The sequence below is a fragment of the Sodiomyces alcalophilus genome (assembly GCF_042370955.1).
Source record: "Sodiomyces alcalophilus JCM 7366 unplaced genomic scaffold ACRALscaffold_3, whole genome shotgun sequence".
In the NCBI taxonomy this organism is placed as follows: Eukaryota; Fungi; Ascomycota; class Sordariomycetes; order Glomerellales; family Plectosphaerellaceae; genus Sodiomyces; species Sodiomyces alcalophilus.
This window is the reverse complement of record NW_027263534.1, coordinates 422,378-447,248: the sequence shown is the minus strand read 5'-3', so window position 1 is coordinate 447,248 and position 24,871 is coordinate 422,378. Positions and strand designations below refer to the sequence as shown.

At 52.3% G+C, this 24,871-nt stretch overlaps 14 protein-coding genes and 1 non-coding gene across 15 annotated transcripts; 7 read left to right on the top strand and 8 right to left on the bottom strand.

Moving 5' to 3' along the window:
- The first annotated feature begins 387 nt into the window (after positions 1-387).
- On the top strand, positions 388-1,627 carry ACRALDRAFT_1062357 (uncharacterized protein). Its single transcript, XM_071016587.1, has 2 exons — positions 388-751; positions 827-1,627. Exons 1-2 carry the CDS (start codon positions 632-634, stop codon positions 1,313-1,315), a joined length of 609 nt encoding a protein of 202 aa, XP_070875671.1. The 5' UTR covers positions 388-631; the 3' UTR covers positions 1,316-1,627.
- An 80-nt stretch (positions 1,628-1,707) lies between these two features.
- ACRALDRAFT_t113 lies at positions 1,708-1,779 on the bottom strand. The gene has a single exon. It is a non-coding gene; the product is annotated as a tRNA-Ala (tRNA).
- Positions 1,780-3,567: 1,788 nt separating this feature from the next.
- ACRALDRAFT_1062355 (uncharacterized protein) lies at positions 3,568-3,945 on the top strand (the record flags this gene model as incomplete). The annotated part of the gene is made up of 2 exons (XM_071016586.1): positions 3,568-3,794; positions 3,935-3,945. Coding segments are annotated over 2 exons (238 nt in total), but the record flags the coding sequence as incomplete, so codon positions are not given.
- A 1,403-nt stretch (positions 3,946-5,348) lies between these two features.
- On the bottom strand, positions 5,349-6,066 carry ACRALDRAFT_1062354 (uncharacterized protein). Its single transcript, XM_071016585.1, has 3 exons — positions 5,835-6,066; positions 5,689-5,753; positions 5,349-5,623 (listed from the first exon to the last, which is right to left on the bottom strand). The coding sequence occupies exons 1-3, from the start codon at positions 5,985-5,987 to the stop codon at positions 5,602-5,604; spliced, it is 240 nt and encodes a 79-aa protein (XP_070875669.1). The 5' UTR covers positions 5,988-6,066; the 3' UTR covers positions 5,349-5,601.
- An 853-nt stretch (positions 6,067-6,919) lies between these two features.
- ACRALDRAFT_2018333 (glycoside hydrolase family 28 protein) lies at positions 6,920-9,316 on the top strand (the record flags this gene model as incomplete). The annotated part of the gene is made up of 10 exons (XM_071019932.1): positions 6,920-6,970; positions 7,081-7,118; positions 7,206-7,274; positions 7,377-7,405; positions 7,472-7,572; positions 7,620-8,951; positions 8,998-9,047; positions 9,083-9,153; positions 9,216-9,247; positions 9,287-9,316. The coding sequence occupies 10 exons, from the start codon at positions 6,920-6,922 to the stop codon at positions 9,314-9,316; spliced, it is 1,803 nt and encodes a 600-aa protein (XP_070875668.1).
- A 32-nt stretch (positions 9,317-9,348) lies between these two features.
- ACRALDRAFT_1055888 (uncharacterized protein) lies at positions 9,349-10,413 on the bottom strand (the record flags this gene model as incomplete). The annotated part of the gene is made up of 1 exon (XM_071015864.1): positions 9,349-10,413. One exon carries the CDS (start codon positions 10,411-10,413, stop codon positions 9,349-9,351), a length of 1,065 nt encoding a protein of 354 aa, XP_070875667.1.
- A 624-nt stretch (positions 10,414-11,037) lies between these two features.
- On the top strand, positions 11,038-12,150 carry ACRALDRAFT_208569 (uncharacterized protein; the record flags this gene model as incomplete). The annotated part of the gene is made up of 6 exons (XM_071022470.1): positions 11,038-11,159; positions 11,247-11,399; positions 11,446-11,577; positions 11,634-11,675; positions 11,716-11,794; positions 12,025-12,150. 6 exons carry the CDS (start codon positions 11,038-11,040, stop codon positions 12,148-12,150), a joined length of 654 nt encoding a protein of 217 aa, XP_070875666.1.
- A 954-nt stretch (positions 12,151-13,104) lies between these two features.
- ACRALDRAFT_208567 (uncharacterized protein) lies at positions 13,105-13,686 on the bottom strand (the record flags this gene model as incomplete). Its single annotated transcript, XM_071022469.1, has 6 exons — positions 13,105-13,142; positions 13,180-13,223; positions 13,260-13,302; positions 13,407-13,445; positions 13,474-13,605; positions 13,671-13,686. 6 exons carry the CDS (start codon positions 13,684-13,686, stop codon positions 13,105-13,107), a joined length of 312 nt encoding a protein of 103 aa, XP_070875665.1.
- Positions 13,687-14,525: 839 nt separating this feature from the next.
- On the top strand, positions 14,526-15,251 carry ACRALDRAFT_1048920 (glycoside hydrolase family 61 protein; the record flags this gene model as incomplete). The annotated part of the gene is made up of 1 exon (XM_071015564.1): positions 14,526-15,251. The coding sequence occupies one exon, from the start codon at positions 14,526-14,528 to the stop codon at positions 15,249-15,251; it is 726 nt and encodes a 241-aa protein (XP_070875664.1).
- A 30-nt stretch (positions 15,252-15,281) lies between these two features.
- ACRALDRAFT_208565 (uncharacterized protein) lies at positions 15,282-16,094 on the bottom strand (the record flags this gene model as incomplete). Its single annotated transcript, XM_071022468.1, has 7 exons — positions 15,282-15,417; positions 15,456-15,509; positions 15,588-15,612; positions 15,655-15,734; positions 15,837-15,860; positions 15,905-15,938; positions 15,983-16,094. The coding sequence occupies 7 exons, from the start codon at positions 16,092-16,094 to the stop codon at positions 15,282-15,284; spliced, it is 465 nt and encodes a 154-aa protein (XP_070875663.1).
- Positions 16,095-16,390: 296 nt separating this feature from the next.
- Positions 16,391-17,702, bottom strand: ACRALDRAFT_1069414 (glycoside hydrolase family 43 protein; the record flags this gene model as incomplete). The annotated part of the gene is made up of 4 exons (XM_071017669.1): positions 16,391-16,424; positions 16,493-16,629; positions 16,816-17,523; positions 17,586-17,702. The coding sequence occupies 4 exons, from the start codon at positions 17,700-17,702 to the stop codon at positions 16,391-16,393; spliced, it is 996 nt and encodes a 331-aa protein (XP_070875662.1).
- Positions 17,703-17,735: 33 nt separating this feature from the next.
- ACRALDRAFT_2018325 (uncharacterized protein) lies at positions 17,736-18,075 on the top strand (the record flags this gene model as incomplete). Its single annotated transcript, XM_071019931.1, has 4 exons — positions 17,736-17,750; positions 17,776-17,801; positions 17,852-17,921; positions 17,965-18,075. The coding sequence occupies 4 exons, from the start codon at positions 17,736-17,738 to the stop codon at positions 18,073-18,075; spliced, it is 222 nt and encodes a 73-aa protein (XP_070875661.1).
- A 45-nt stretch (positions 18,076-18,120) lies between these two features.
- Positions 18,121-18,915, top strand: ACRALDRAFT_2018324 (uncharacterized protein; the record flags this gene model as incomplete). The annotated part of the gene is made up of 5 exons (XM_071019930.1): positions 18,121-18,209; positions 18,242-18,441; positions 18,483-18,607; positions 18,683-18,715; positions 18,826-18,915. The coding sequence occupies 5 exons, from the start codon at positions 18,121-18,123 to the stop codon at positions 18,913-18,915; spliced, it is 537 nt and encodes a 178-aa protein (XP_070875660.1).
- A 47-nt stretch (positions 18,916-18,962) lies between these two features.
- ACRALDRAFT_1075525 (uncharacterized protein) lies at positions 18,963-20,678 on the bottom strand. The gene is made up of 4 exons (XM_071018390.1): positions 20,433-20,678; positions 20,211-20,337; positions 19,991-20,114; positions 18,963-19,906 (listed from the first exon to the last, which is right to left on the bottom strand). Exons 1-4 carry the CDS (start codon positions 20,571-20,573, stop codon positions 19,153-19,155), a joined length of 1,146 nt encoding a protein of 381 aa, XP_070875659.1. The 5' UTR covers positions 20,574-20,678; the 3' UTR covers positions 18,963-19,152.
- An 805-nt stretch (positions 20,679-21,483) lies between these two features.
- ACRALDRAFT_2102957 (uncharacterized protein) lies at positions 21,484-24,528 on the bottom strand (the record flags this gene model as incomplete). Its single annotated transcript, XM_071023120.1, has 3 exons — positions 21,484-22,295; positions 22,371-23,226; positions 23,260-24,528. 3 exons carry the CDS (start codon positions 24,526-24,528, stop codon positions 21,484-21,486), a joined length of 2,937 nt encoding a protein of 978 aa, XP_070875658.1.
- Between the last annotated feature and the right edge of the window lie 343 nt (positions 24,529-24,871).

Sequence of the window (24,871 nt, the reverse complement as noted above, 5' to 3'; positions counted from 1 at the left end):
CTCAGAATCTCAATGTCGATCCCGTGCGACTGGGAAAGATATGCGCAACATTCAGACTAGGTTTCGGATGACGTTGCGGACGAGCGACCGAGGAAGCGCTAGTTGGGTTGCGGCCAACGGTGGACGATCTGACATTGGATGCCTCGAAGGTTCATTCAGGACGTGCGAACTTAGTTCGGAATGAGCAGGTGAGATCAAGACGGGTGGGAGAGCGCCGCTCAGAGCTGAGTGAGTATTCGTATAATGCACGTGTCTTATGCTGGGTTGCGGGAGAGATGGTCGACCAACTAGGCGTGGCACAGCCAATTCCTGAATCCTACACCGAGAATGTACGTAGTTCGAAGGATGTATCGTCTTCACCGACGGGCGAGGACACGGATGTAAGTACTCCGAGTCAATGCGGAGATAGTAGAGTGGGCCATTAATTGCTAGGTAGCATGTAGCTATTCCTCCAACTGCCTCGTAGTCTTCCCCCGCCATCTCCTCATTCCCCTCAACTCGATTATCATCTGGTCTCGTCTCGCCGTACACACCTATTGCGAATTAGACGTCCTTTACTCTTCGTAGAGAGACCACAACGTTAAATACTACCACTTTTACTCCTACTCCCGAGCCTCCAATTATCACAAGAATGACTTCGTCCCCCGCAGTCTGGCGTCGTCGGAACCCGGCGGGATACGGCTACGAGCAGGTGGTCGCCGCCCTCCGCGACCCAAAGCCCGCCGCCGCCATCACGAAACCATCTACCGAGGTGAGCCACCATCCGTCGATCGTATATCGCATACACATATCGCATACACATACGTCTAACCGTTGGGCGCCCTAGATCAACGAACTCAACAGGCTCGGCAACGTCTACACCTTCCAAAGCTTCACGACCGAAGACGCCCTCGAGCTCGGCACCCTGCTCCAGGCGCGCCTCCTCCCGCTCGCGCAGGCGGGGCGACCGACCCTCATCTCGGTCTCGCTGTCCAACTCGTCGCAGGTGGTCTTCCAGACCGTCACGGGCCCCGGCATCACCCCCGACAACGAGCTGTGGGCGACGCGCAAGCGGAACGCCGTGCTGCGGTTCGGCGCCAGCTCGTGGTTCCTCGGCTGCAAGTTCCAGCAGAACGAGGACGCCTTCGAGGCCACGTTCCGCCTGAGCCGCGAGCAGGGCGGTCGCTACGCCATCAAGGGCGGCGGCGTGGCCATCCGCGTGCGCGGTGTCGAGGGGACCGTGGCCGTGGTGGTGGTCAGCGGCCTGTCGCAGGAGGAGGACCACGGGGTGATTATGGATGTGATTGCCGAGAATTGGGAGGCAGTGAGCCAGTGAGGGGGAATGTCCGTGTTAACTATAGCATGCCTGTGTTTTGATGCAAATGAGTTAATGACCGGAGGCCGTCTCGAGTCTTTCTTCGTTATGTTCTAATGCGTGTGGGAGCCATTATCGCATGTTTTGACTCGTGGACTCTCTGTCGCTTGGAATTGGATACGAATAACGATGGCGTAGTGACGAACGAAATACGTGTGAGCCCATGGTGTCCCTGGAGGCAGGGTATGCATTCCAGGCCATTGGATACAGCAGCGACGAGCACCAAGGGGTAGTGTGGGAATAGCAAACAAAGGGGTTGGATTGAGGGGTTTTAGAGTGGGGGGTCAGGAGTTAGGAGAGAGGAACCAGAAGAAAAAAAAAAGGAAAACAAAAGACAAAAAAGGAAAAAAGAATGGACAATCCGCGAATCGAACGCGGGACCTTCAGCATGCTAAGCAGACGTTATACCACTAAACCAATCGCCCATTGATGTCTTGTTTCGAGTTGATAGCACGTTCGAAAATCCAGCTGATATACCTTGGCATAATGTCAAACAGCCACTCGTAATATATGACATAACTAAATGGGTTATGTAAATACAGCTGTACTGGTACGGCTACGCAGCGCGGTCTTTAGTATCCGAATAGCCGATTAGTGTATTCTAGCCAAGGTATAGCCTATATATAGCTTATCCTATAGTAGCCCCTATAGCGAGGAATTAAGGAATCGTTAATATCTCTCTAGCTCGGTTCGGTAATAATTCACCTTCACTTTATATAATAGTTATAAGCCCGGGTAGTAGCAGTCTAGTAACTTCCACTACTCGCCTATACCGTTCCGAGCTAGCCTTCCTTTATTCCCCCTCTAGACCTCTTATTCTTCCCCGGAGCCCGTTACTCCAGGAAGATAAAGGTCACCCTTAGACCTCTCGCTCTTCGCTATTTAGGAAAATAAAGTCGCTTATTAACCCCTCCTATACATAGCTCCTTATCTATAGCTATTACAATAGGTTCTAACCCTTTTAGCTCCTTTAGCTACGGCATAATACACACACCTTAGGAACGCCTCTTTAGTTACTATTCCTCGGAGCTTACTACTCTAGGAAAGCAATAATAGCAGCTACTCTTCTATCTATAGGTAGCTGCTACGATTATTATCGATTATATAGGCACTGGCTATAGCCCCGTACACGTTATACCGGGAGAGCCTTTTCTAACAACTTACTTCCTTATAGCTTATAACTCTAGGAAACTAAAGTCGGTTATTAGTCTAGCTATACGCAGTTCTTCTATAGCTGCTACGAGAGGTCCTAACCTTTCCGCTCCTTTAGCCGCGGTATAATATACGCACCTAAGGAGTGCCTCCTATAAACTAATTATAAAGCTAGACTCGTGGCTTATAGGTTTACGTTAAGCTCTTAAACTAACGTATTCTCGTGGCTTATAGGTTTATATTAAGCTACGAACTAAATATAGAGTTAGACTTATAGACTCGCGGCTTATAGGTTCACGATAAGCCTATAAACTAAATATAGAGTTAGACTTATAGACTCACGGCTTTTAGGTTTATATCTAGCTCCCGATCTAACTTTAAAGCTAGGCCTATTATACTTTAACGCTCTCTTTCTTTTCCTTTATCTTATCTTATATAATAGTTCCTGCTTAGTTATATTCCGAGTATTTTTAATTACTCGAAATAGGGGGTATATAATATAACTAAATAGGTTATATAAATATAGCTATACTAGTATAGCTACGCAGCGCGGTCTTTAGTATCCGAATAGCCGATTAGTATATTCTAGCTAAGGCATAGCCTATATATAGCTTATCCTATAGTAGCCCTTATAGCGAGGAATTAAGGAATCGTTAATATCTTTATAGCTCGGTTTAATAATAATTCACCTTTACTTTATATAATAGTTATAAGCCCGGGTAGTAGTAGTCTAATAACTTCTACTACTCGCCTATACTATTCCGAGCTAGCCTTCCTTTATTCCCCCTTTAGACCTTTTATTCTTCCCCGGAGCCTATTACTCTAGGAAAATAAAGGTTACCCTTAGACCTCTCGCTCTTCGCTATTCAGGAAGATAAAGTCGCTTATTAACCCCTCCCGTATATAGCTCCTTATCTATAGCTGCTACGATAGGTTCTAACCCTTTCGGCTCTTTTAGCTACGGCATAATATACGCACCTTAGGAACGCCTCTTTAGTTACTATTCCTCGGAGCTTATTATTCTAGGAAAGCAATAATAGTAGCTACTCTTTTATTTATAGGTAGCTACTATAATCGTTATCGATTATATAGGCACTGGCTATAGCCCTATACACGTTATACCGGGAGAGCCTTTTCCGACCTCTTGCTTCCTCGTAGCTCGTAACTCTAGGAAACTAAAGTCGGTCGTTAATCTAGCTATACGTAGTTCTTTTATAGTTGCTATAAAAGGTCCTAACCTTTCCGCTCCTTTAGCCGCGGCACGATACACGCACCTAAGGAGTGCCTCCTATAAACTAACTATAAAGCCAGACTCGCGGCTTATAGGTTTATATTCAGCTCTCGAACTAACGCACTCTTATAGCTCGTAGGTTTATATTAAGCTACGAACCAAATATAGAGTTAGACTCGTAGACTCGTAGCTTATAGGTTCACGATAAGCCCACGAACTAAATATAAAGTCAGACTCGTAGACTTATAGCTCTTAGGTTTATATCCAGCTCCCGATCTAACTTTAGAGCTAGGCCTATTATACTCTAACGCTCTCTTTCTTTTCCTTTATCTTATCTTATATAATAGTTCCTGCCTAGTTATATTCCGAGTATTTTCGATTACTCGAAATAGGGGGTGTGTAATATAACTAAATGGGTTATATAAATACAGCTATACTAGTACGGCTACGTAGCGCGGTCTTTAGTATCCGAATAGCCGATTAGTGTATTCTAGCCGAGGCATAGCCTATATATAGCTTATCCTATAGCAGCCCCTATAGCGAGGAATCAAGGAATCGTCAATATCTCTACAGCTCGGTTCGGTGACAATTCACCTTCACTTTATACGACACAATATATAATAAGTAAACCCCCACTTGAAGATATAATTACCGACCTGACTGCGTAAAAACGCATTAAGTTCAGATATACATAACGTTATAACGAATTCCACTAAGAAACTTAGGAAAGATCGCAATATATAGTCAGGGTCTATATATAAGGACTTCGCGTGATATATAACTTAATAGGAGGTGTATTCGAATTATTATAAATTTCCAAAGTTAAAAGGCTATAATATTAAAGAAAGCAAGACACGTTGGTACGCGTGGAGTGGTATAACCACTCGTCAGTATTTGAAACCCACTTAACCAGTCACTCGGCAAGTGCAGAGTGGCCGCCCTACTTTGGAATGCATTAACGAGTTGTAAAAAACAGAGCTTGGAGTTGAACGAAATAAGTTTGCTTATTCTACTTTAAATGACTATGGATAATTTCTATATAAAGGAAGCTGTAAAGTAAGAATATCGTTATATCTTTGCTACTACTTTATATATACGGCGGCCCCTAGCCTCGACACAACTTCACAAGCAGCAAGCCTCCATGGCATCGACTCTATCATAGCATGTTGTCTGGGAAAGTTACGCTTCGTTATAAGAGTCATTATGTCTGTTTTCCTCTAGTCAGGCTCTAATCGGGCAGCTTACTCTATCTTGGCTCTTAGAGACAAGAGAAGATTCCAGAGACTCGCCAAGTTCTATGACGTTTCGTGGAACAGGCCATATATTGATATTTAGAGCATCAGTGGACCGCGGGCATATGAGTTCCGTTACCAAAGCGGAATTCTTCTCTTCACTATTAAGTCTTGGCCTCGGCAATAGCTACCCGGCATGTAAACCTTATATCTAAATATGGCTATTAAGGGAAAGAATTTAATTAGCGATCGGGGTCGATCTACAGGCACTAGTTTAGTGTACGGCACTAAAGCACACACGCCGGCTCTTAAGAGGGCCGACCTGTTATGTGGAGATGGCCGTGGCGAACCATTTATCGAACGGTCGTCACCGATCGGCGGTCGCTCTACGAAGTACGGTCTACCGGTAACAACGTGCAATGTACTGGAACCACGTTGAATCGTGGGGCTTCTACCATCTCGCTTCGGTCACGAGAGCCTTTCAGACAGTGGGTCAAAGGTTGGAGGCATGTACGATGTTCCTTGCATTGTTGACTCGAAGGAGTAAGTTCTATCTATCCCCTTGACATGTCACCATACTTGTCCATACATCGTCTGCCATTCATTCCACAACACGAGACGTTAAGATGCTTCTAGTAGAAGCAGCGGCAAGTCCTAGTAGGATGTGGTGTTAGCTATGGTGTAGACGACGGTCGATTGATGATGTGCGTGTCACTTACTGCCAGAGGAAGCCGCCGCACTCGCCGTAGCTGTACTTGCCGCTGGGGCCGCTGCAGTTCTTGCACTGTACGTTTTTTGTTAGCATTCATTGCCCTGAAAGATGTAACAGCTCTTCCGAGTTTCCTCTTGTCTTTTGGTCGCGTACCCTGTTGTCGCACAGCTTGCTGTCCTGGAAACCCTTGCAGAGGCCGTCACCGCAGCCAGCCCGAGCCTCGAGGCTGTTCTCGGCGGCGGCCTCAGCGGCGGGCATGGCCGCAATGATGGGGGCGAGAAGAGCGAGGACGAGAGTGAACTTCATTGTGAATGATGTGCAAAGTGTCGACGTGAGTGTCAAAAGTGACGGCTTGTTGGTCTTTCGTGCGTGATGTGGAAGCTGTTGATGAGTTGGAATGAGTGCGGCTTGAAGGGAAGAAAGCGTCCCTCTTATACTTTTTCAGGGCCCCAGAATGGCCATGTTTGTTGGACACTTATCTCGTCGAGATGCACCGTTGATGGTCGCAAAGAGCTGTGCCAAGATGTCTCTATTCCAAGCGAAGTACGGTATGTTGTATTTTCAGAGACAATTTCATACAACATTAGCACACGGATCGTCTACGGTCCGTCTGACTGGTAGAATCATCTTGGGCTGGAATGCTAAATCGGGTAACTTAGTTACAACGTATATGGTGCCGTGTCGCATGGGCGCCAGATCAGCATTCAGCTTTGCCGCTATTGGCAGCTCCCACCCCCTGCCGCCCTGCCGACGGTACACGGGGCTAGTGCTCGCGAGTGCGAGGTCTTGGGCACACTAAAACGGCTAAACACGGGACCCAATGATGCCTTTGGTTGCCATAATACAACCACGGCCGGCACGGGCTGAGTCTAGGCGAGGCGAGGGGGTATGTACAGACATGCAGCACTGGAGCGTGCTTGTCCGTTGTCCGTGATACTCGTACGAGAATCGGATACCGGAAGAGCGGAACAATTCCAAGTCGACTTGTATTCCACGCCCACTCTCTCACACATCCCTAAAGTTGACATTATCTACGTATTATAATAACCCGTTACTAGACTCCTTGATATCGAGGCTGAAAATACTTTCTAAAAGCACCTCTGCTTATCGCCAGATCGCGTGCACTGGGTCGTAGTCTGTGTTAGCGCAATTCTCGGATAGATTAAATTCTTCCGGTAGGCGTGGAATGTGCGGGGTACCAGGTACTTCCCTGCTCTCTTAGGCTAGTGCCGTCTTATATGGCTACCCCGCATACATACTTGGCTGCTCGTTTTCGATACGATTTACGAGTACACTTCCTCCGGCGGATTAAATAGGTTAGTTCGTGACTTTGTCTAATTTTCCCAATCGCTCATTGGTTCGCTTGCCGATCCGTGCCTGTCCACACGTTTCCGTATAGGGAGGTACCTACGCTCCAGAGACGAGACATGACGTGACGTGCGACTAACGTCAGAGAAGGACAAATTGTTCCGACGCCTATTATACAAACCATATAGGAATACTATGTCTCTATGTACGGACAAGAGTGCAATCACTAGACTCATTTTTGCCGGAAATCAGCACCAAGGCCAGCCATGCTAGTTTAGCAACTATGTGGCCCTCGGGATTATGAGAGCTGCCCCTTTTCCCCTAGTGAGTCGCTGGCTCTAAACGCCAACCACATAATATGCTACACTCACACACACCACTTACAAGTTACACCGTCCCATCAAGCTTACACCCGGGTCATGAGCTATCGCGACCGTCCCTTCCATAATATACGAAGAGCTGACGTGTTGTGTCGCAGTGAGATCATGCGCCCATCTTGTATTACAGGTTTGGTGGTCGTTGTCCATGGCCATCTCGTCGTCGTCTTAAAACGGGCACCTGTCTCCTGGGTGTCCAGACTCCGGTGATCCTGATATATCATCATCTTGGTCCCTACATTTGTTGAAATAGACAATGATGCATCATCGCTTAACCCTATTGGCCCTTGTCTGCGCCATCTTGCCCTCGCCAGTCGCCGCTTTTGTCCTCTTCGACCTCGACCGGACCGACACCCCAGGTTCATCTAGCCTCCCTCACGATCCTCTTCCCCATGTCAGAGTCCCCGACCTCCAATATTGGACCGATAGAGCCGTTTTCGAGGGACGAAGGCTTTGCCATCTCGAACCACACCCCCAAGGCGAAGATGACGCGCCCACCATCTTGAAGACCTTCAATGAATACTGCCGCGAGAAGAGCATCATCGTCCTCCCGGGTCCCATCTACCACATCAACAGTCCCATGAACACGACCCACCTCGACGACGTTGTCATCGAACAATACGGCCGTCTCCTCTGGAGCGACGACGTCGACTACTGGCTCAGCGTCTCCATGCCCATCGGCTTCCAGAACCAATCCACCGTATGGAACCTCGGCGGGAAACACATCACCTGGAGGGGCCACGGCGTCGGCACCATGGACGGCAACGGCCAGGTCTGGTACAACTGGAACAGGAACCGAGGCAACGCCGCCCGCCGGCCCATGAACCTGCACCTCGTCGACATCCGCGACTCGGTCCTGCACGGGCTGCGGTTCGTGCAGAGCCAAATGTGGACCATGGCCCTGCAGCGCGCCTTCAACATCCTGCTCGACGACATTTACGTCAACAGCACCTCGTCGTCGCAGTGGAACACCCTCAACACGGACGGCGCCGATACCATGTACAGCGACAACATCACCTTCTCGCGCTGGCGCGTCGATAACGGGGACGATGCCGTCGCCCTCAAGGCCAACTCGACCAACATCCGCTTCTACGACTCGGAGATGTGGAACGGCGCCGGTGTAGCCGTCGGGTCCATGGGCCAGTTCCTGGGCCAGCACGAGGAGATCCGCGGGTTTCACGTCAGGAACATTACCATGCACGGCGTGACCCGGCTCGTCAACGTCAAGACGTGGACGGGGTTGCAGATTGGGTATCCGCCGAACGGGGGCGGCGGGGGCACCGGCCATGCGCACGACGTCGTGTTTGAGGACATAATGCTCGACGGGACCAGGGATAACCCGTTGCACTTTTGGCAGTGCGAGTCGTATATAGGGCGGAGCGGGGAGTTTTGCGACACGTCCGAGTTTAAGATTTCCGACTTTGTTTTCCGGAACGTGAGAGGATACGCGGGGCGGAATGTCCAGTTTGGTGGGCGGTTCATGTGTAGTGCTGCCGCTGGGGGTTGCTCGAATATTGCGGTGGAGAAGTGGGATGTCAGGAACCCCGAGACAGATGAGGTCCTGAATCGGTGGCGTTGCCATAATGTGAACTGTAATGTCGGCTTTAACTGTACTGATATCGAGAACACAGAGATGCGAGTGGAGAGGGATCTTTTCCCCCAAGTGGATCTACGATGAGCGGTTGGTCCGATCTACCCCTTGATGGGAATCAACAGACTGCGAGAGGTGCAGATCGCTGTCGAGGGGAGCACGTGGAATATGGCGCAAGGGAATGTCGATCTGATGGGTTTCCGATAATGCTAAGGACTTAAATTGCACAGTTAATAGTAATGCAACGACCAGTCATAGTACTCTCCAGAGCTAAAGACTATATTCAAGATGTTGTCTTAATATATCCGAAATGAATTGAATGGCCGGAGGGCCTCGTAATGAGGAAGAAGTGTGCGTGAAGAAGAGCCTCCATAGAAGGGATTCCATGAGCTTAGCACACATTCATCCCAGCGTTCCCCCAGATGTTCCAGTTAACGTTCTGGCCGCAAGGAGACTCGCGGACAGAGTTGTTGTTGACCTCCATGGTGATCCAGAGGTCTCGGTTGTTCGGAAACTCGCTCCGGGCAGCGACACGCACCTCACCACCACCGTAGACGCGACCACCCCGAATAGAAAGGTTATAACAGTTCTCAATGAGGACGGCGTTGTTCCCGTTGTTCTCCAGGTCGACATGCTTGATAACAGCGGCACCCGATTCCGAAACGCAAAAGATGCCGCGCCCTCCACCCCGCGAGACGACCCGGTTGACCCAGACGTTGGTGTTGTAGTTCCCGTTCGGGTTCCGGCCGTTCCGGTTCGCGAATCGCAGGGTAGCGTACCCATTACCCGCGGCGACGTTGTGGCCCTCCACGAGGTCAATGTCGACGTTTTGCGAGTTCTGTACCAGCAGGCCGGACTCGCCGACGTCACGGGCATACACCTGCCCGATCCGCAAGCCATCGATGTTCCACACCTCGACGGCGTGGCTCCCCGCACCCGTCACGGTGATGCTGTCCATCCGGACATTGTAGTTATGCGCGCCGTCGCGGTCGAAGCGGATACCCAGCCCGCCCCAGAGGTTCATGGTCACCTGGCCGAGGTAGAGGTTTCTGGTCCCGGAGAAGCGCAGGCCAAAGTACGGGTTACCCGTCATCCGAAGGTAGGGGATCTGCACGTCGGACGTGTTGATGGACTCGATGGCGCCGCGGCCGTTACGGAAGCCCGTGTCGATGGTTCCGCACCCTTCGAAGATCTTGCCGCTGCTGATGCTGATGGTGCCAGCGCCGATGGACCCCGATGCGTGGACGGCGACGCGCTGCCCCCAGCCGATGGAGTCGAGTGCCGTCTGGATCGCATGGCGGTAGTCCGAGCCCTGGTAGAGGTTCTGGCCGCCGTTGTTGGCGTGGTACCAGCCGTTGCCGCCCGTCACGGTGGCGTGCGGCGAGCCTCCGCCGCATTGGGCGGACGCGGCCGACGCGAGTGCCAATACGGAGGCGAAGATGGACGACGGTTTCATGGTTGTGGCGTGTCTTGGTGCGGACTTAAGGGGTACTGAGTCGGTGGGGCGGCTGGGACCCTGGCTGTGGTTCCGTGCTGGTGATCGACATTGCTAAGGTGTGGTAGGGGGAGTTGGATGCTTATATATACAGGCTAATAGGCATCTACTGGTGAAACTTGGATGGCTGGTCGGGTTGTAGTGTAGTGTCAAGGCACCCCTGGTCTTGAGAACGAACCGAGGTCTACCCTCCCCCAGTTTCAAGTAATCCTTCCATTCTGTCGATCTTTGAAGCGCATCAATTGTGTCGGGGTGTTACCTGCGCCACCTACATACAATAGAGGGGGTCAGCCTCGGGTAGCGCTAATAAGCCCCTGTTATTTGTCGTTGTAATCAACTACCGAACCCTTTGGGGATGCCGGAAGCGGGGGGACCGGGGATCGCGGGGGGAGTATATATATTTCCTGGGGTTCGGCAGAGCAATAGAGCGAATGAATTACAGGTTCGTCTCGACTCTTTTAATGTAGGACGCCGTTAATATAGAATCGCGATATCTCTAGCCGAGGATATCGAGGTACTGGGCATTTTGACCATGGTTGTCCTCGAGGATATGATCACGAGGCACGCCTCGCCAGCCCCATCGACATGCGATGGACATGTGTGCCCTTGACTTTCCCCACGCTTACTTACCTACGAAATCGCAAGTCCAGATCTTTCAAATACCATTATACATCCAGTAGTCCCCGGCAGTGCAAGACCAACCACGTGTGACACACGCTACCGTGCCGGCCAAGAGAAATCCCGCCTTAAATCCTGCTTCCTTAGCCGCGGCGGCCTGGGCGTCTTTCCGCAAGTAGCACGAGTACAGTACAACTCATTCTCATAGTTTACCCCCGTACTAGGGTTTTCGTAAAGTCGGTCCTTGATCTCAACACGTTCTTTGGCGTTCAATGTTGTCTTGTTACTTGCTGGAAATTCGACGTTGATAACAAGAGGCTAGTAGAAAAGTAAAGTCGAGCCAGAAACAATATCCGTCGGGATCAATGTTCTTAGAAGTAGGATGTTCAGCGAGGGGACGGGTCAGAGGGGACATTGGGCATTTCCCCAGACTAACAAGAATTGGCTTCCCGTATTGTATCCCCGGGTTCGGAGCGGGGATCTCCGCGGCGTCTTTGGTCCTACCCGGTGGGTTTGACCTTACTTGACTGGTTTGAGTGACTTTTTCTGTCGTGATTCGCTAGTGGCCCGCGAATGACCGTCTTCATATCCCGCACGCGTGCGCTGTGTGGCTCCGGGACTAGGCCGATGGACGCTCGATAACAGCAGACGACCGAGCAAACATGAACCCATCGAGTTATGCTTCCCCGCCTTTACAACTACGAAGAAAGCTCACGACCTCCCTGTGTGTGCTTAATCCTTGGAATGTCTATGTCGGCTGTTTCCCTGAATCCTCTTCTTAGTTTTATATTCAATGCCTTCCCATGGATATATAGGTGGCATTTCCCCCTAGTTCTTCTTTAAATCCCGGTAGAGACATGAATCTCTATAAACTGCTCTCTATTCTGTCGTCCGTACCTTAAGCATATTATATCTGAAGCATTAAATTAAGAGACGGCATTGATTCGCTTTTAGACTCCTACTTTCACCCGAAGCCGCCGCGGCTCCCACCTCGCCACAGAGCGCAACCCAGAGAAAACTATGAGTCTCCTTTTCCTCTCCAGCCTCGGCTACGGGTTTCTAGGGACGGCCCTGTCGTGAGCTAAGTCTAACCACTGCCCTATTTCACTCTGACTGCTAGGTAACCGTTTCCCGGAGATTTCAAGGAAGGACTACTATAATAAAGGATATTTTAATCTATAAAGGTCGAGCCCTGAATACTTTATACGACTTTGACATCTATCGTTATTATACTGCCTATAACGGAGTGTCGCTCACTTTTACCCCTTGAAATACGTACCGTGACTTAAGAAGTACCCGATAGAAGTGAGAGAGCTGCAGATTATGAGTTCTCTAGTATTCTCTTAGGCGGGAAGCCAGAAGTACGGCCCTTGTAAGAGAGCTTATAAGACGTCACATGAGCATGGAAATCTTATAATGCAATCTCTGGTCTACGACTTCCCGGCCCTGGATAAGTAGTAAGTGCTAGAAAGTTCATGATCAGTAAATGTACGGACTCAAGTACCTCTTGCCTCAGTATTATATCGGGGCCTGTGGGAAAATGTGTGTTTAGGATATTATTAGGGGTCCCATTATTAGACATATTATAGGCTAGCGAAAGTCTGCTGGGACGGTGTTATAAGGGGACATATATAGGGGTAATGGGGCTATTCAGGAGGCCTCGTTATTCAGGTGGCTACCGAGACGGTATTTGAGCAGACAACGTGGAAGCGAGTAAGAGTTGAGATGAACAGGATGTTCGATAATGCCTGGCATATCCGAGGCCATGGATCTCAAGTATATGCGACACTTTATACCCATAACCCTGACAATCGGACGACGAATAACCGTCTTGCATGTGTACCTGTAGATCAAGATCGACTTGCCTTAACTACTCGACGTCGAAGACTGCTATATCGAGAATATCATTTTCAAGACTAGGGTAATTAGCCATCTAGAGGAAATTCAAATGATCATCGTGAAGGATATTCCATCATTGATAAGCGGATTACGGATATCTCTTTGTATGGTATTTCCATCAATACTTCTGACACGTCAGGGGGGACGGACCGGGAGAGTCGAGACAGCCTCAGCTAATTACAAATAAAGAGCAATGCTTTTCATATCAACTTGAAACGTCAGTTCTCATTTTCATATTATTAGTTCCGTTCAACCTAGAGTTTGGTTTTCAGTGATAATGGCTGGAACACTGAGGCTTGCTGGTGTTCGCATATTGATCATTCACGAGCGCGGCTTACACCTCCTCGAAGGCTATAGCCTAACCTCAATTCGATAGATAACATGGCTGAATTGTTCCGCCTTTCAAAAGAAGGAACTAAAAGGTAAATGAGTCTGACAGACTGACGATGAAATCTGGCCAAAATACTGAAATGCCTCTCATGCGTTATGCCATGACATTCACACCCGGCTCGGAGTGAGCTGGCAAGATCACCAGGTCCTGTCCTTCTTTTCGCATCGTATCAAGGAGAAAGCATGCGATCCTCCGAGCAAGCCGCAATGCCGGAAATAAATGAAAGCGATGACGTGGTTTTGCAGCTGTGCCCTGCTTCTTCTAAATGTCAGCCAATTCCGGGGAATTCGAAGGCTTAATTCGGCTGCACTCCGGCATTTCACCATTGCCTTAATATAAATCCTGTAACCTATCACACAGAGCGTGATGCAAGGTAATCAGGAGTAATCGGAAATTATGCAGGTGACCCGATGTCCGTCGCCGCCCGTACCGGGGACGCCAACTTGATGAAGAGAAAACTCCATCGGAGCCGCCCATCGACCACAGGCCAGCACTTTGTATAGAACCAACAAAAAAAGTTGGACTTCTAAATATCAACAGGATTCGTTCCCCGCTTTCATTAATGTGAAGTGCGGTCGCCGGTGCACACTTGAAACAGGGGAAGATCGTCATCATAGTCTCGGTCGTGAATCTTCCGCGATGGTTGACCCGGGGAAAGATCGTCGTCCCCTGATCCCGGGTTGCGGCCAGGTATCCCGTGGACCCATCACGTCAATGAGCATCACCTATTGTCCGCCACTGAGATTCGAATGTCGAGTGACGATCGCGAGGCTGCCAGCCGTGGACCTCCTCTAGACTGCACTCTTCCACGAATTTCCACTGGGGCTCCTGGATCGTACAAGTCGGTGCATCTCTCTAAACATACGGCTAAAACCAAGTACCACCAGGAACCCTCCGATCTTACCCTGTCACGGCAGTTGACAAGGTACGACTACCCCGGAGGCTGGGATTTCTCGACCAGAGGATAACCACCACGTAGGTCTTCCGGACGCCGAAATTCAAGTATAAATAGACCTCGCCATCGTCGTCTCAGGTTATCTTTTCTTCTCCCATCTCCTCAAGCAGCTCACATCAACAAAGTCCACTGTCCATTACACCTCGCAGGCCGGTCCTTGTGTTTTCTTCCCACCCTTTCTTCTACCACAGAATACCACAAACCGTTATCATGACTCGTCTCGCTGCTGCTGTCTCGGCCCTTGGCTTCGCCGCCGCCGTCAGCGCCCACGGCCACGTCCAGTCCATCACCGCCGACGGCGTCACCTACTCTGGCGGCATCCCCCACGGCGCCCCCGCCGACGCCGTCGGCTGGTCCGCCAACAACCAGGACAACGGCTTCGTCGAGCCCAACTCGTACGGCAGCTCCGACATTGCCTGCCACAAGGGCGCCACTCCTGCCAGCAACTCGGCCACCGTCGCCGCCGGCAGCTCCGTCACCCTCCAGTGGGACACCTGGCCCGAGTCGCACAAGGGTCCCGTCATCGACTACATCGCCTCGTGCAACGGCGACTGCGCGTCCGCCAGCGCCGGCTCTCTCTCCTTCGTCAAGATCGCCGAGAGCGGTCTCCTCGAGGGCAGCAACCCGGGCCACTGGGCTGCCGATGAGCTCATCGCCAACGGCAACTCCTGGACCGTCCAGATCCCCAGCAACCTCGCCCCCGGCGGCTACGTCCTCCGCCACGAGATCATTGCCCTCCACTCCGGTGGTCAGCCCAACGGCGCCCAGTCCTACCCCCAGTGCATCAACCTCGAGGTTACCGGCTCCGGCTCCGCCACCCCTAGCGGCGTTCCCGCCACTTCCTTCTACACTGCCAACGACCCTGGCATTCTCTTCAACATCTACCAGAACTACGACTCCTACCCCATCCCTGGCCCCGCTCTGTGGCAGGGCTAAGCGGTCCTCCATGACATGGCGCGACGAGAACTACGATGATGTCAGGATCTTGAAGGAACAAGTTTGGCCTTGGTTAGGTTTCGGCATGGCCCGGACTAGCTGATGGCCGTCGGCCAGGTTGCCACTTGCTGGACGATCAACATCATCCGGTGCATATTGTAACTTTCTTGTGCATACATTCATACATATATAGCATCAAGACACATGAATGGACGTCTTACATACCCTCTAAGATATTTGATGGCTGTTTGCTTTGATCTTGCCTTGTGTTCATGTTCGTATTGAACTTTATTTCTTGTATTGACAGTTTTACTGTTTTTCCCAGCCAGGTGCCACCCTACCCAAGTGTGGCGTGGAACGACTGAACTAAGATGGTTCAAGCCCTAGGCGTCTCCTTGACAACTCTTGGCTGCCGGGCTAAGCAGCTCGAGGTCAACACAAGCCTCCTGGCCAAGAGATGTCACGGGTATCACCTCTAGCGCCCTGTTAACAAGTCAGATTCAAAGCGGCACGCTGGGACATATTAATTCTTCCCTTAAAGTGAGCCGAAAATTCACTAACCAGTCCTGTCTGAGAATACAACACGCAACTCCATAAGCATTATTGCCACTAGTTGGACGTAGTGAACTCTTTGGTGTTCTATAGAATGAAACTCGAACTTGAAGTCAAAGTAAGACACAATGCCATCTCAGGCGTTTTCATCCGTAATGCATACATACGATTAACTCAACTTTGCATCTTATTATCAGATTCCCTCCCCCAGTAGGAAGGCAAGGCATTAACCGATAACATCGCTTCGGACACGACATCAATGAACGACCTTGCGAGGCCAGGATAAGTCATTGGTCGTATAATGTAAGCCAAGTAGAAGGGGTTATCTAGCCAGCGGACTCGGATAAAACAACCCCTTTTTATGAAGACCCAAGGAACTTTAAGTAAGTGCGGCCTAGCATCCGCACATCTAAAAGTCCATGTCTATACAGTGGCCACTAACTGTCATCAATGATCATGCATCGCGTTAAGATGGATCTTATTCCAGGATATTCTCCTAGCTAAGGGTGCTATATAATCGTATCTCCACCATTGCCATATAATCACTTCCCCTGACGATGTGTTCGAACGTGACACTAAAATTACCTTTAAGCGGTAAGAGCAGCCCGTTCCTCGGCAGTACTTCAAACGGGTTAGCTAACTAGTTTACTACACTGAAAACGAGAAAAGGAATTATAGGAGATACATACATTCCGATGACGTATCCGTGTCGATAACCGGGTCCGATCGAGAGCGACGACGGCGACCACTGGCCGGAGGCAATGTTGTTGGTCTCGAAGGGAACGTAGCCAGCGCCGCGGGTGAAGTCGTCAATGAACAAGTGCCACTGCATCTCATTAGTCTCTTAAATAATACAAATCTTGCTTTCTTTTTTGGTTGGGATTGGGGCGGCGCATTTATAACAAGGAAAAGAAAGGGGGTGAGGGAAAAAGGGGGTGAGGGAAAAAGGGGGAAAGGGGGAAAAGGGGAAAGGGGGAAAGGGGGAAAGGGGAAATCGCAAGTCTCAGCTTACCTTGCTAGGGTCGTCGTTGTCCGGGAACATGAGCGGACCCTCGCCTGCGGGAATGGTGCCAGAACCAATACCACCAGTAACAACATTCCAGGGACCATCCAGGGACGGAGCGCTGGCCTGCTCAATGAGCTCATCGGCGCCGTTCTTGCAGATACGGTGGTACGCGCCCCCGGCAACATCGTGGCCGATTGTGCAGTCCATACCGGCGCCGGTAAGGTACTTCTCAGCCGGAGAGAAGGTATGGAAGTCGCTCGTGAAGGAGCGCATAATGAACCAGCCCTCGCCGATGAGGTTTGTGGTCCAGTACACCATGTACTGACCCCGCTCGGGGTGCCAGATGACGTCGGGGGCCCAGGTCATGCCGGCGTTGTCGGGGGAGACGTGGGCGAGACGGGCCTCGGACCAGTTGACGAGATCGTTGGATTCCCAGACAACAATGTTCTTGGATCCCTTGGTCGTGTAGTCGTCGCCGACGTTCCAGCCGCGCGGGTACACCCACAGGTCCGTGGCGATCACGTAGAAGGTGGAACCGTCGGGGCTGCGGATGATGGTCGGGTCGCGCACGCCCGTCTCGCCGACGTTGCTGACGAGCACGGGTTGGCCGCCGTTCACCGGGGTCCATGAGCCTGGGTCGTTCCAGTTGCTGACGGACATGTACACCTGTTCCCCATTCTCGGTGCCTTCGCCGGTGAACTGCAGTAGCCTCGTCTGTCAGTGATGGTTGAAAATGGCAATGAAATCTCGCTGATTCCTGCTTGGGAAGCACGTACGTATACAAAGAGATAGTCGGCAAACTGCGTCTGGCGGGCGGCTAGGGGAGAGGGAAGGCCTGAGACCAGCGACGCCAGCGATGCCAGCGTCAAGGTAATAACCGAAGATGTCTTCATGGTGATGAGCGCCGAAGAACGTGGTTTCGTTTGATGGACTGGGAGTTCGTGTCAAAGGGCAACTGATAGTTAGTCTTCAATCCTGAGATGGTTCTCTCAGTATGGAAGGGAGGCTCTATTAATACCCGTGAGATGATTTGGATTAAGAGAAATCTGAATCCTCAATGCCGACTTGCTCGACACCTATCTTGGAATTGGATAACTGACGACATGGCCCGCGTGTCGAGCTACGCGCCCCTATCACGAATCTCATTGCATTCAGATCGTCAAGATGCTACCTGTTTTGGCTAAGCGACAGGCTTGCCGCGAGATGCAGGTTTTGGTGTTTATGTTCCTACATGATCTACCGACTTTTTGCCAACTCAAGCAATAGCAGCGCTGCCAATGTTAACGGATATTATCCTGGAAACGCGCACCAATGGCCGGTCGCACTGCCGGAAAGCCGGGGGATACCCCGCGGGGAAACATGAAACGGCCCGGTAGTTATCGGGCGGGAAATACACTTCTGTGTCGTTTACACGTGTACTTTTCCTGCAAAGGAGCGTGGCGACAGGCTTTCACGAGCTCCGAGTCGTCATTGGGAATCCTGGAATTACCCAGAGCCCCGCCGTCCCATCGAAGTTCCTAATCCGGGGCGATGGAATGCCGATCCAGTACCTTGGTTCCGTTCCGGGTCATGCGGACTGCCGATCCCTGAGCCATTTGCCAGGAAATGTTCTCAGGTCGGACGGGGCGTCCGGTTGACCGTATTAGTCAACCAATGACCTCGGCAGTGGGCAGCAGAGTTTTATAGGGGAGGACAAGAGGTGGTTAACGTAAAGATGCTCGTGATTATGTACCCGTGCCCACACTTTGGACCGATCGGACTTCACGGCCGAAGGCCGGAACTAGACCCACATGTCCGGGTGGGGCCGTCGAATACGGGTTGCTCCGAGCTGACTAACATTTACTACTTTATCTCTTCACACACCGTCTCGTAGACCGTCTATGTAAACCTCCCCGAACTTAGTACAGTGGCTCAGCAATAATTTCGACGCATTTCTACCTTTAGCGCGTATACTATAAGTGGGAAATTGTTAAGAATCCGTCGGAATATTGGCTTAGTGACTGTATATATAGCCAGCGGCCGCTCAGGTCGGGCCGCCAGGAGATGGCTTTTTTGTTCGTTTGTATTCGAGTGACTACTAAAGCCCACATCGAGAGCCCCTTGTGAGGCAGTGGTCTTATTCGGCCTGCAGCTGCCGGCGTTGCGGAGAGGCTAAAGTAAGAAAAACGTGTATTCATTAAAAGAAACAATCAAAATCCTAATTCCATATTCGCTTTATCCTCTGCTTTCCTGCGTTCCTGCTATCGACCAACTTGCAGTATTATAACGTTTCGGCTTCTTGATACGCCGTGATTCTCATCAAAAAGCTGTTCTGGTCATCCGTTCCCATTCCGAATGCACTCTCTAGGGCAGCCGAATGTCCATGACACTCTCGTAGCTGACCGGGTTGTACGGATACGTCTTCACCAACTTCAAGCCCACGTCCTCGACAATCTTCCGCCATTGCGCCTCGGACCTCTCCATGGAGGCAAAAGCCGCCATCATGGTCAGGTCCATGGCAGCGGCGTACGAATTGACCCCCGTCTCGGGCAAGACCATCTCGTCTAACAGGAGGACCGAGTCGGGGGCCATGGCGGACTTGATGTTCTCTAGCAAAGTCCTCACCTTGTGATCGGGATGGTTGTGGAGCACGCCGCGGGCGAAGTAGAACTTGGCCCCCCGGACGGGCTGCGGCTCGAAGAAGTTATGGGCTACGTTGTCGACGCCGGGCGTCGGGAGGGCTTTCGCGATGGAGTGCGGCATGTCCTGCAGGATCACCTGGCCGGGAATATTGGGGTACCTTTCCTTGAACTGGGCGCATTGGTGGCCGATGCCGCCGCCAATGTTAACGTAGACGGGCCTCGAGGCATCCCAGCCCCGCGTTTCCTCTTCCACAGGGTAGACGGTCAGCCAGGAGAGCTCGGGCTCGCGGCGGAAGGCCATGTAGTCGTTGAAGTAGTCGAGTTTCTCGGGGTGGTCCGCGAACCAGGCGAAAGCGTGCTTATCTGTTTTCCAGGCGTCTTGGAAGACGGTGTGGATCTCATCACTGGGGCTCTTGTAGCTGGTCTTTTTCAGGAAGGCGGGGATGGTTTGGTATTGCGGTCCAATGGTTTCGAAACTATCAGAGAGGCGACAGAGACCGGTTACTATGGAATGACGACGGGTTGAGCGATTCGGGAAAGGGCACGGGGTCTGGACTTACCAGTGGGAGACGCCGGCCTCGGTGACCTTTTCGGCGAGGTTCTTTGTGACATTGTTGGCGGCAAACTCATCTTTTGCGACTTCCTTGACGGCGCCTGTGGAGGCAAGGTAGCTCAAGAACCGACCTGAAGATCCATCCCGAGTTAGTCTATGCTGGAAGAAGGCCGCCTGAGGCTTTTCAATGACAAGGCGACGCAGTTGAAAGCACATTGGGGTCGTACTCAGAAACAGCGGGTCAGCTCCGGTCTTGTCGGCAATTTGGCTCACGGTAACGGGTCCCTCTGATGCGCTGATGAACCTGAAGAGTCCCAGGTCGAAGCCGGTCTTGACAGCAGCTGTTTGAAGGTGCTAAAAATGAGGTGGTCAGCGTCATCTTGGAGAACCGAGGTTCGTACCGAAAGGATGGATGGAGGTGAAGTAGACTGGACTCTGGAGGTGCTCACCAAGTAGCCATAGCGATGCACGGTGTCGTTGGCATCCTCCAATGAGTAGGCGAGTTCGTGCAGCGTGGTGATGAGTTGTCGACGGGTAGCCTCGCTGGCATTGGCCGCGAGCTGCTTAATAGAGGCCAATGCTGACTCCATGATGGGCGTGTGAAGTGTTGGTATATCGATGAGAGAGGATGTGACGTGCGCGTGTAAAGCAGAGTCAAGCTCGAGCGATTAGACGTTAACCTGGGAGGTATTTAGATGTCAGGGAAGAGACGGGGTGGCTTGAGGAAGCAGGGTATCGAGGGTGTCGATATAGCAGTGTTGCGACGTCTTCACACCCATCTTTGCCCTCAGATGCTACGTCCGGGCGGGGAGAGCTGGGAAGGGGTTCAAATCATCACCAACCCCTCCCCGAAGAGTAGCGGACCTAGGGGGTCTACGGGGCACAACCTATACCAGGAGGGGAATCTAGGCCGGGGCGTTAGCGCTGCCAAGGGCCTTTTAGGCATAATGCTAAGATCCGTCCAGTCGGTACGTTGTGATTACACCGTGATGAGCCATAATGTATTACTGTCTTCCCGTGGGCGATGTCTACTAGGCCAGAGCATTAGAATCCACATCTAGGCATTCTTGGGACCATTTTGCTCTAATAAAGGCTGACGTGGAAGCCGACCCAGAAGCCGATTATCTGGCGCCGACGGGAAATAGCGGGGATCGACACTAACCAGCATTCCATGACCTCGGTAAGATTAGCGCTTGAGCGCCTAATTATAGTAGGCAGATGCCTGTGGGGAAGTGACGGGTCCCCTGGAGCAACGGAAGACAGGGGGCATTGGCATCACGCGAAAGTCTGCTTGACATTGATTCACACGTGCAGGAACAAAACATTGATATTTTGGCGTTGGAACAAGACTACTAAGAGAAAAAAGAACAAAAGAAAGAGAAGAGAGCAGGAAAGAAAAAAGAAGCATCGCTAAATTATTATCCAATCGCCCCGTAACGCCCGTGCCGTGTAAGTCCTTGGAGTCTTTCCCGCATCACTTAACTTCCCCCTGAATCTCAATTACAACCCCCTATTCCTCAATGCCTCCTTCAGCGTCGCCGCAAAAGACCCAACATGCTCCGGTCCGATCATGGTATAATGTTCTCCCCCAACAGCATGGAACCTCACATCCGTCCTACAAAAATGCTTCCATTTGCTCAAGTGGTTGTGAATCCAATCCTCCCTCGACCTCGCAGCGACCTTGAGCGGCGTCGCATGGAACACATCCATCGACTCCACCAAGCCGGACGGCTCATAGTCGACAGCCATTCTCTGCAGTCCGAAAGCCAGCGTAGCCCATCCCCCCAGGGCCTCTCGGTCCAACCCGAGTTCCAACAGGCGCTGCTTATCCGCCATACCCAGAACCGTGGGCATGGCCTGCTCGCGGGGGAGTTCGCGGAACCCGTCTTCTATGCTATCGGCATACGACTCGGACACGAGACCCAGAAAGTAGGCCAGGTGGAGTAGGCACATGTTCCAGTTGAGCTGGCGCATGCGCGGCTTGATGTGCGGCGGCAGGTTGAAACTGCCCAGGAACTGGATCGTCGCGCCGTTCTCCCTCTCCAGACGCTTGGAGATCTCAAAGGCGAGCATCGTGCCGTAGCTGTACCCCGCGATCGCGTAGGGTCCCTCGGGCTGCCGCTGTAGGATGGCCGTGCGGTAGCACTCGACGACTTGGTCGATGGTCGAGAAGGGTTCGTGACCGGGTTCGAACCCCCGCGCGCGCAGGGCGTAGACGGGACGGTCGTCGTCGGCAAGTTGCTGTGCGAGTCCGATGAAGACGAGGACTTCGCCTACACCCGGGTGGACGAGCCAGAGGGGAGTCTTGGAGCCTTCGGACCGGAAGGTCACGACGGGGTCGTAGGGGGTACGTGCGACGGTGTGCGTGGTATCGACTGGGGAAGAACCGTCCGACGACATTTGCTGGATGGCGGGGCCGAATTGGGAAGAAAGAGCGGTCGCGAGAGCCCGTACGGTGGGGTTCTTCATTAAGGTGACGACGGGGATGTTTGTAGCGAAGCGCTTGTCGAGCCGGTGCTTGAGTCGGACCAGGTCCATGGAGGTGAAGCCCATGTCGTACATGGGTGTCTCGACGCCGATCGGCCTGGTGTTTTTGACACGGAGCACGTCGGCAAGATCAAGCAAAAGACTAGCCTCCAGCTCATTCGTGGGCATGGTCAGGTTCTTCGATCTCTGTTGCTCCAGCGCGGCGTTATGAAGGTTGACCTGTTCCTGGAAAACCCCTTTTTCGTAGAGCACCCGCATCTTTGCTCTCGAGATCTTGCCGAGAGCCGATACCGGTAGGCTGGACTGATCTCGAACGCCAAAGACGGTGGGACGGGACCCGGTGCAGACGATGCATGCTTCTGCAACGGCATGATGGATCTTGGCCACGTCCCCGGCTTCCAGCGGCCACTGATGGGGGATGTAGGCCACAGTGACCTGCTCGGTATACGCCCTCAGGTCTCGCGACGGGAAGCTGACGATCAAGCCCACTGTCCCAAGCCCAGACAGCGCGTTTTCGATTGCTGTCTGCACGTCCGCGGAACTCATCTTCACGCCGTTGATGTTCATGATGTCCTTGACCCTGCCCAGGAGATTGAGGTTACCGTCCGAGTCGATGGTGGCGCTGTCGCCGGTCCGGAACCAACCATCAGGGGTGAAGGCCTCCTCCGTGGCCGCTTGATTCCGATAGTAGCCGTCGAAAACAATCTTGCCGCGAATTTCAAGATCACCAGGCTCGTCGGGCGCAGCATGGCGAAACTGCTGGTCCGAACCTCCTTCGCCGGAGGGGACGGTGACGGTGACCCGCATCTCGATCCCAGTGACGCATTTACCGAGGGAAGCGAACGACCGGCCATTCTTGACGTCGTATGCAGGGCAGTCGAGGTTGTAGATGGCCCCGGCGCACGTCTCCGTCATGCCGAACCCGGGGGTGATGACGTCCCTTCGAGCACCGTACCTGGCGAACAAGTCGGACGCCGCCACACAGACGTCGACGTCATTGGCCTCACCCCCTGATGCCAGGACCCCCAGGTTCCTCAGGTCCCAGGTACCGTCTCCGGGCAACTCTCCGGGGGAAGAACTCGCCATGGACACGAGTCTCGCGAGGAAGAAATTGGGAGCAAACGACCGCGAGACCTGGTGGCGGCTCAGGAGGTCGAGGAAGACCGAGGGTGAAGATACGACGTCGGACGCGTGGACGTGAATTTGGTCCAGGCCTAGGGCCATGGCTTGTAGGTGGATCTCCACCAGACTGGCGACGTGGTCGAGCCCAATCCAGTTCAGGAATGGCTTGTTCGGTTCGAGGGGACGGGCCGACGCCTTGCCTTGGATGGCGGCGAAGATTTGATTGTGCGTCAACCTCACGGCCTTGGCGTTGCCCGTGCTGCCCGAGGTCAGCATGAGAATGGCCGGTGGGGGCTCCTTATCGTCCGTCCGCGCCGGACGATCTGTGCTAGGCCGGGAGACGGCGGCGCTTGAGTCGAGGGTGGCCGAGGACACCGGATCACGCCTGACCGGGGTAAGGGACTCGATGGTGTGAAGCCGCATGCCGTGATCCTCTCCGAATAGGTCCAGCAACTCGTCTCGGGTGATACAGATCGGCGTCTCTAGCAGACTGGATAGCCCCTGAATATGCTTTCGTCGAAGTCCGCCATCTTGGCTAAAGGGGGACGAGAGGACCGGGAGGCCGTCTGACAGCAGGACGGCCCAAAACCAAAGCAACGTGTCCCAGTGATTGTCGAGGTGAATCAAGACCGGGCATCCGTGGTGAAAGCCAGCGAGGTTCTGGAGTTGAGGGACGAGGCCCATAGCTTGGGAGTAGAGGCTGGCATATTCGACTTGTATGGGCGTTGATGTGTTGCCCGGCGGGTAAATCAAGATGCAGCGCTGTGGATAGAGCTGAGCCGCGCTCTTCAGGAGGTCCTGTAGACAGTCGTGGGCGTAGTTGTCATTCTTGGACTGATGAGGAGAGACGGGGAGGGCCTGGGCTTGGATATCCTTCAGAAGTGGCCTTGTCTTGGTAGTAGGTAAAGGATACTGCAAAGCGACAGAGATCCCCATAGTGAGCGAGTGTTGAAACTGACTCGACACGGGTAGAGGCTGATGTCGGCTCAACATTAGACTCTAGTATAGAGATATTAAGGTGAGGGAATAAGGACCAGAGAATGGCAAGGCAGGAGGTTCACGGGATATCACGGTCGTATCCGTTTTCTCCCCAGGGTGCTTTAAACCCCACATGATTGTATAGACCTGCAGCGCCTAGGGAGCATCTTATGGTCATTCCCAACGGCGGACTCGAGGAGCCAGAGGTAAGGGAGGTCCTAGGTGGACCGAGCACAGGGTTGCAACCATTGAAGTCGAAGCTCGTCCACATTTGGCCGGTCTGTCCAGGTCCCAGGTCCCA

What these genes read in the sequence shown, in the direction of transcription:
- ACRALDRAFT_1062357 (XM_071016587.1), top strand. Translation starts at nt 632, where the DNA reads ATGACTTCGTCCCCCGCAGTCTGGCGTCGTCGGAACCCGGCGGGATAC. An exon ending in TCACGAAACCATCTACCGAG is followed by an intron (nt 752 to 826) that starts GTGAGCCACCAT and finishes TGGGCGCCCTAG; the next exon opens with ATCAACGAACTCAACAGGCT.
- ACRALDRAFT_1062354 (XM_071016585.1), bottom strand. Translation starts at nt 5,987, where the DNA reads ATGAAGTTCACTCTCGTCCTCGCTCTTCTCGCCCCCATCATTGCGGCC. An exon ending in GCAAGCTGTGCGACAACAGG is followed by an intron (nt 5,754 to 5,834) that starts GTACGCGACCAA and finishes AAAAACGTACAG; the next exon opens with TGCAAGAACTGCAGCGGCCC. An exon ending in TGCGGCGGCTTCCTCTGGCA is followed by an intron (nt 5,624 to 5,688) that starts GTAAGTGACACG and finishes ACATCCTACTAG; the next exon opens with GACTTGCCGCTGCTTCTACT.
- ACRALDRAFT_1075525 (XM_071018390.1), bottom strand. Translation starts at nt 20,573, where the DNA reads ATGGAGTCAGCATTGGCCTCTATTAAGCAGCTCGCGGCCAATGCCAGC. An exon ending in TGCATCGCTATGGCTACTTG is followed by an intron (nt 20,338 to 20,432) that starts GTGAGCACCTCC and finishes CCTCATTTTTAG; the next exon opens with CACCTTCAAACAGCTGCTGT. An exon ending in AGCTGACCCGCTGTTTCTGA is followed by an intron (nt 20,115 to 20,210) that starts GTACGACCCCAA and finishes ATGGATCTTCAG; the next exon opens with GTCGGTTCTTGAGCTACCTT.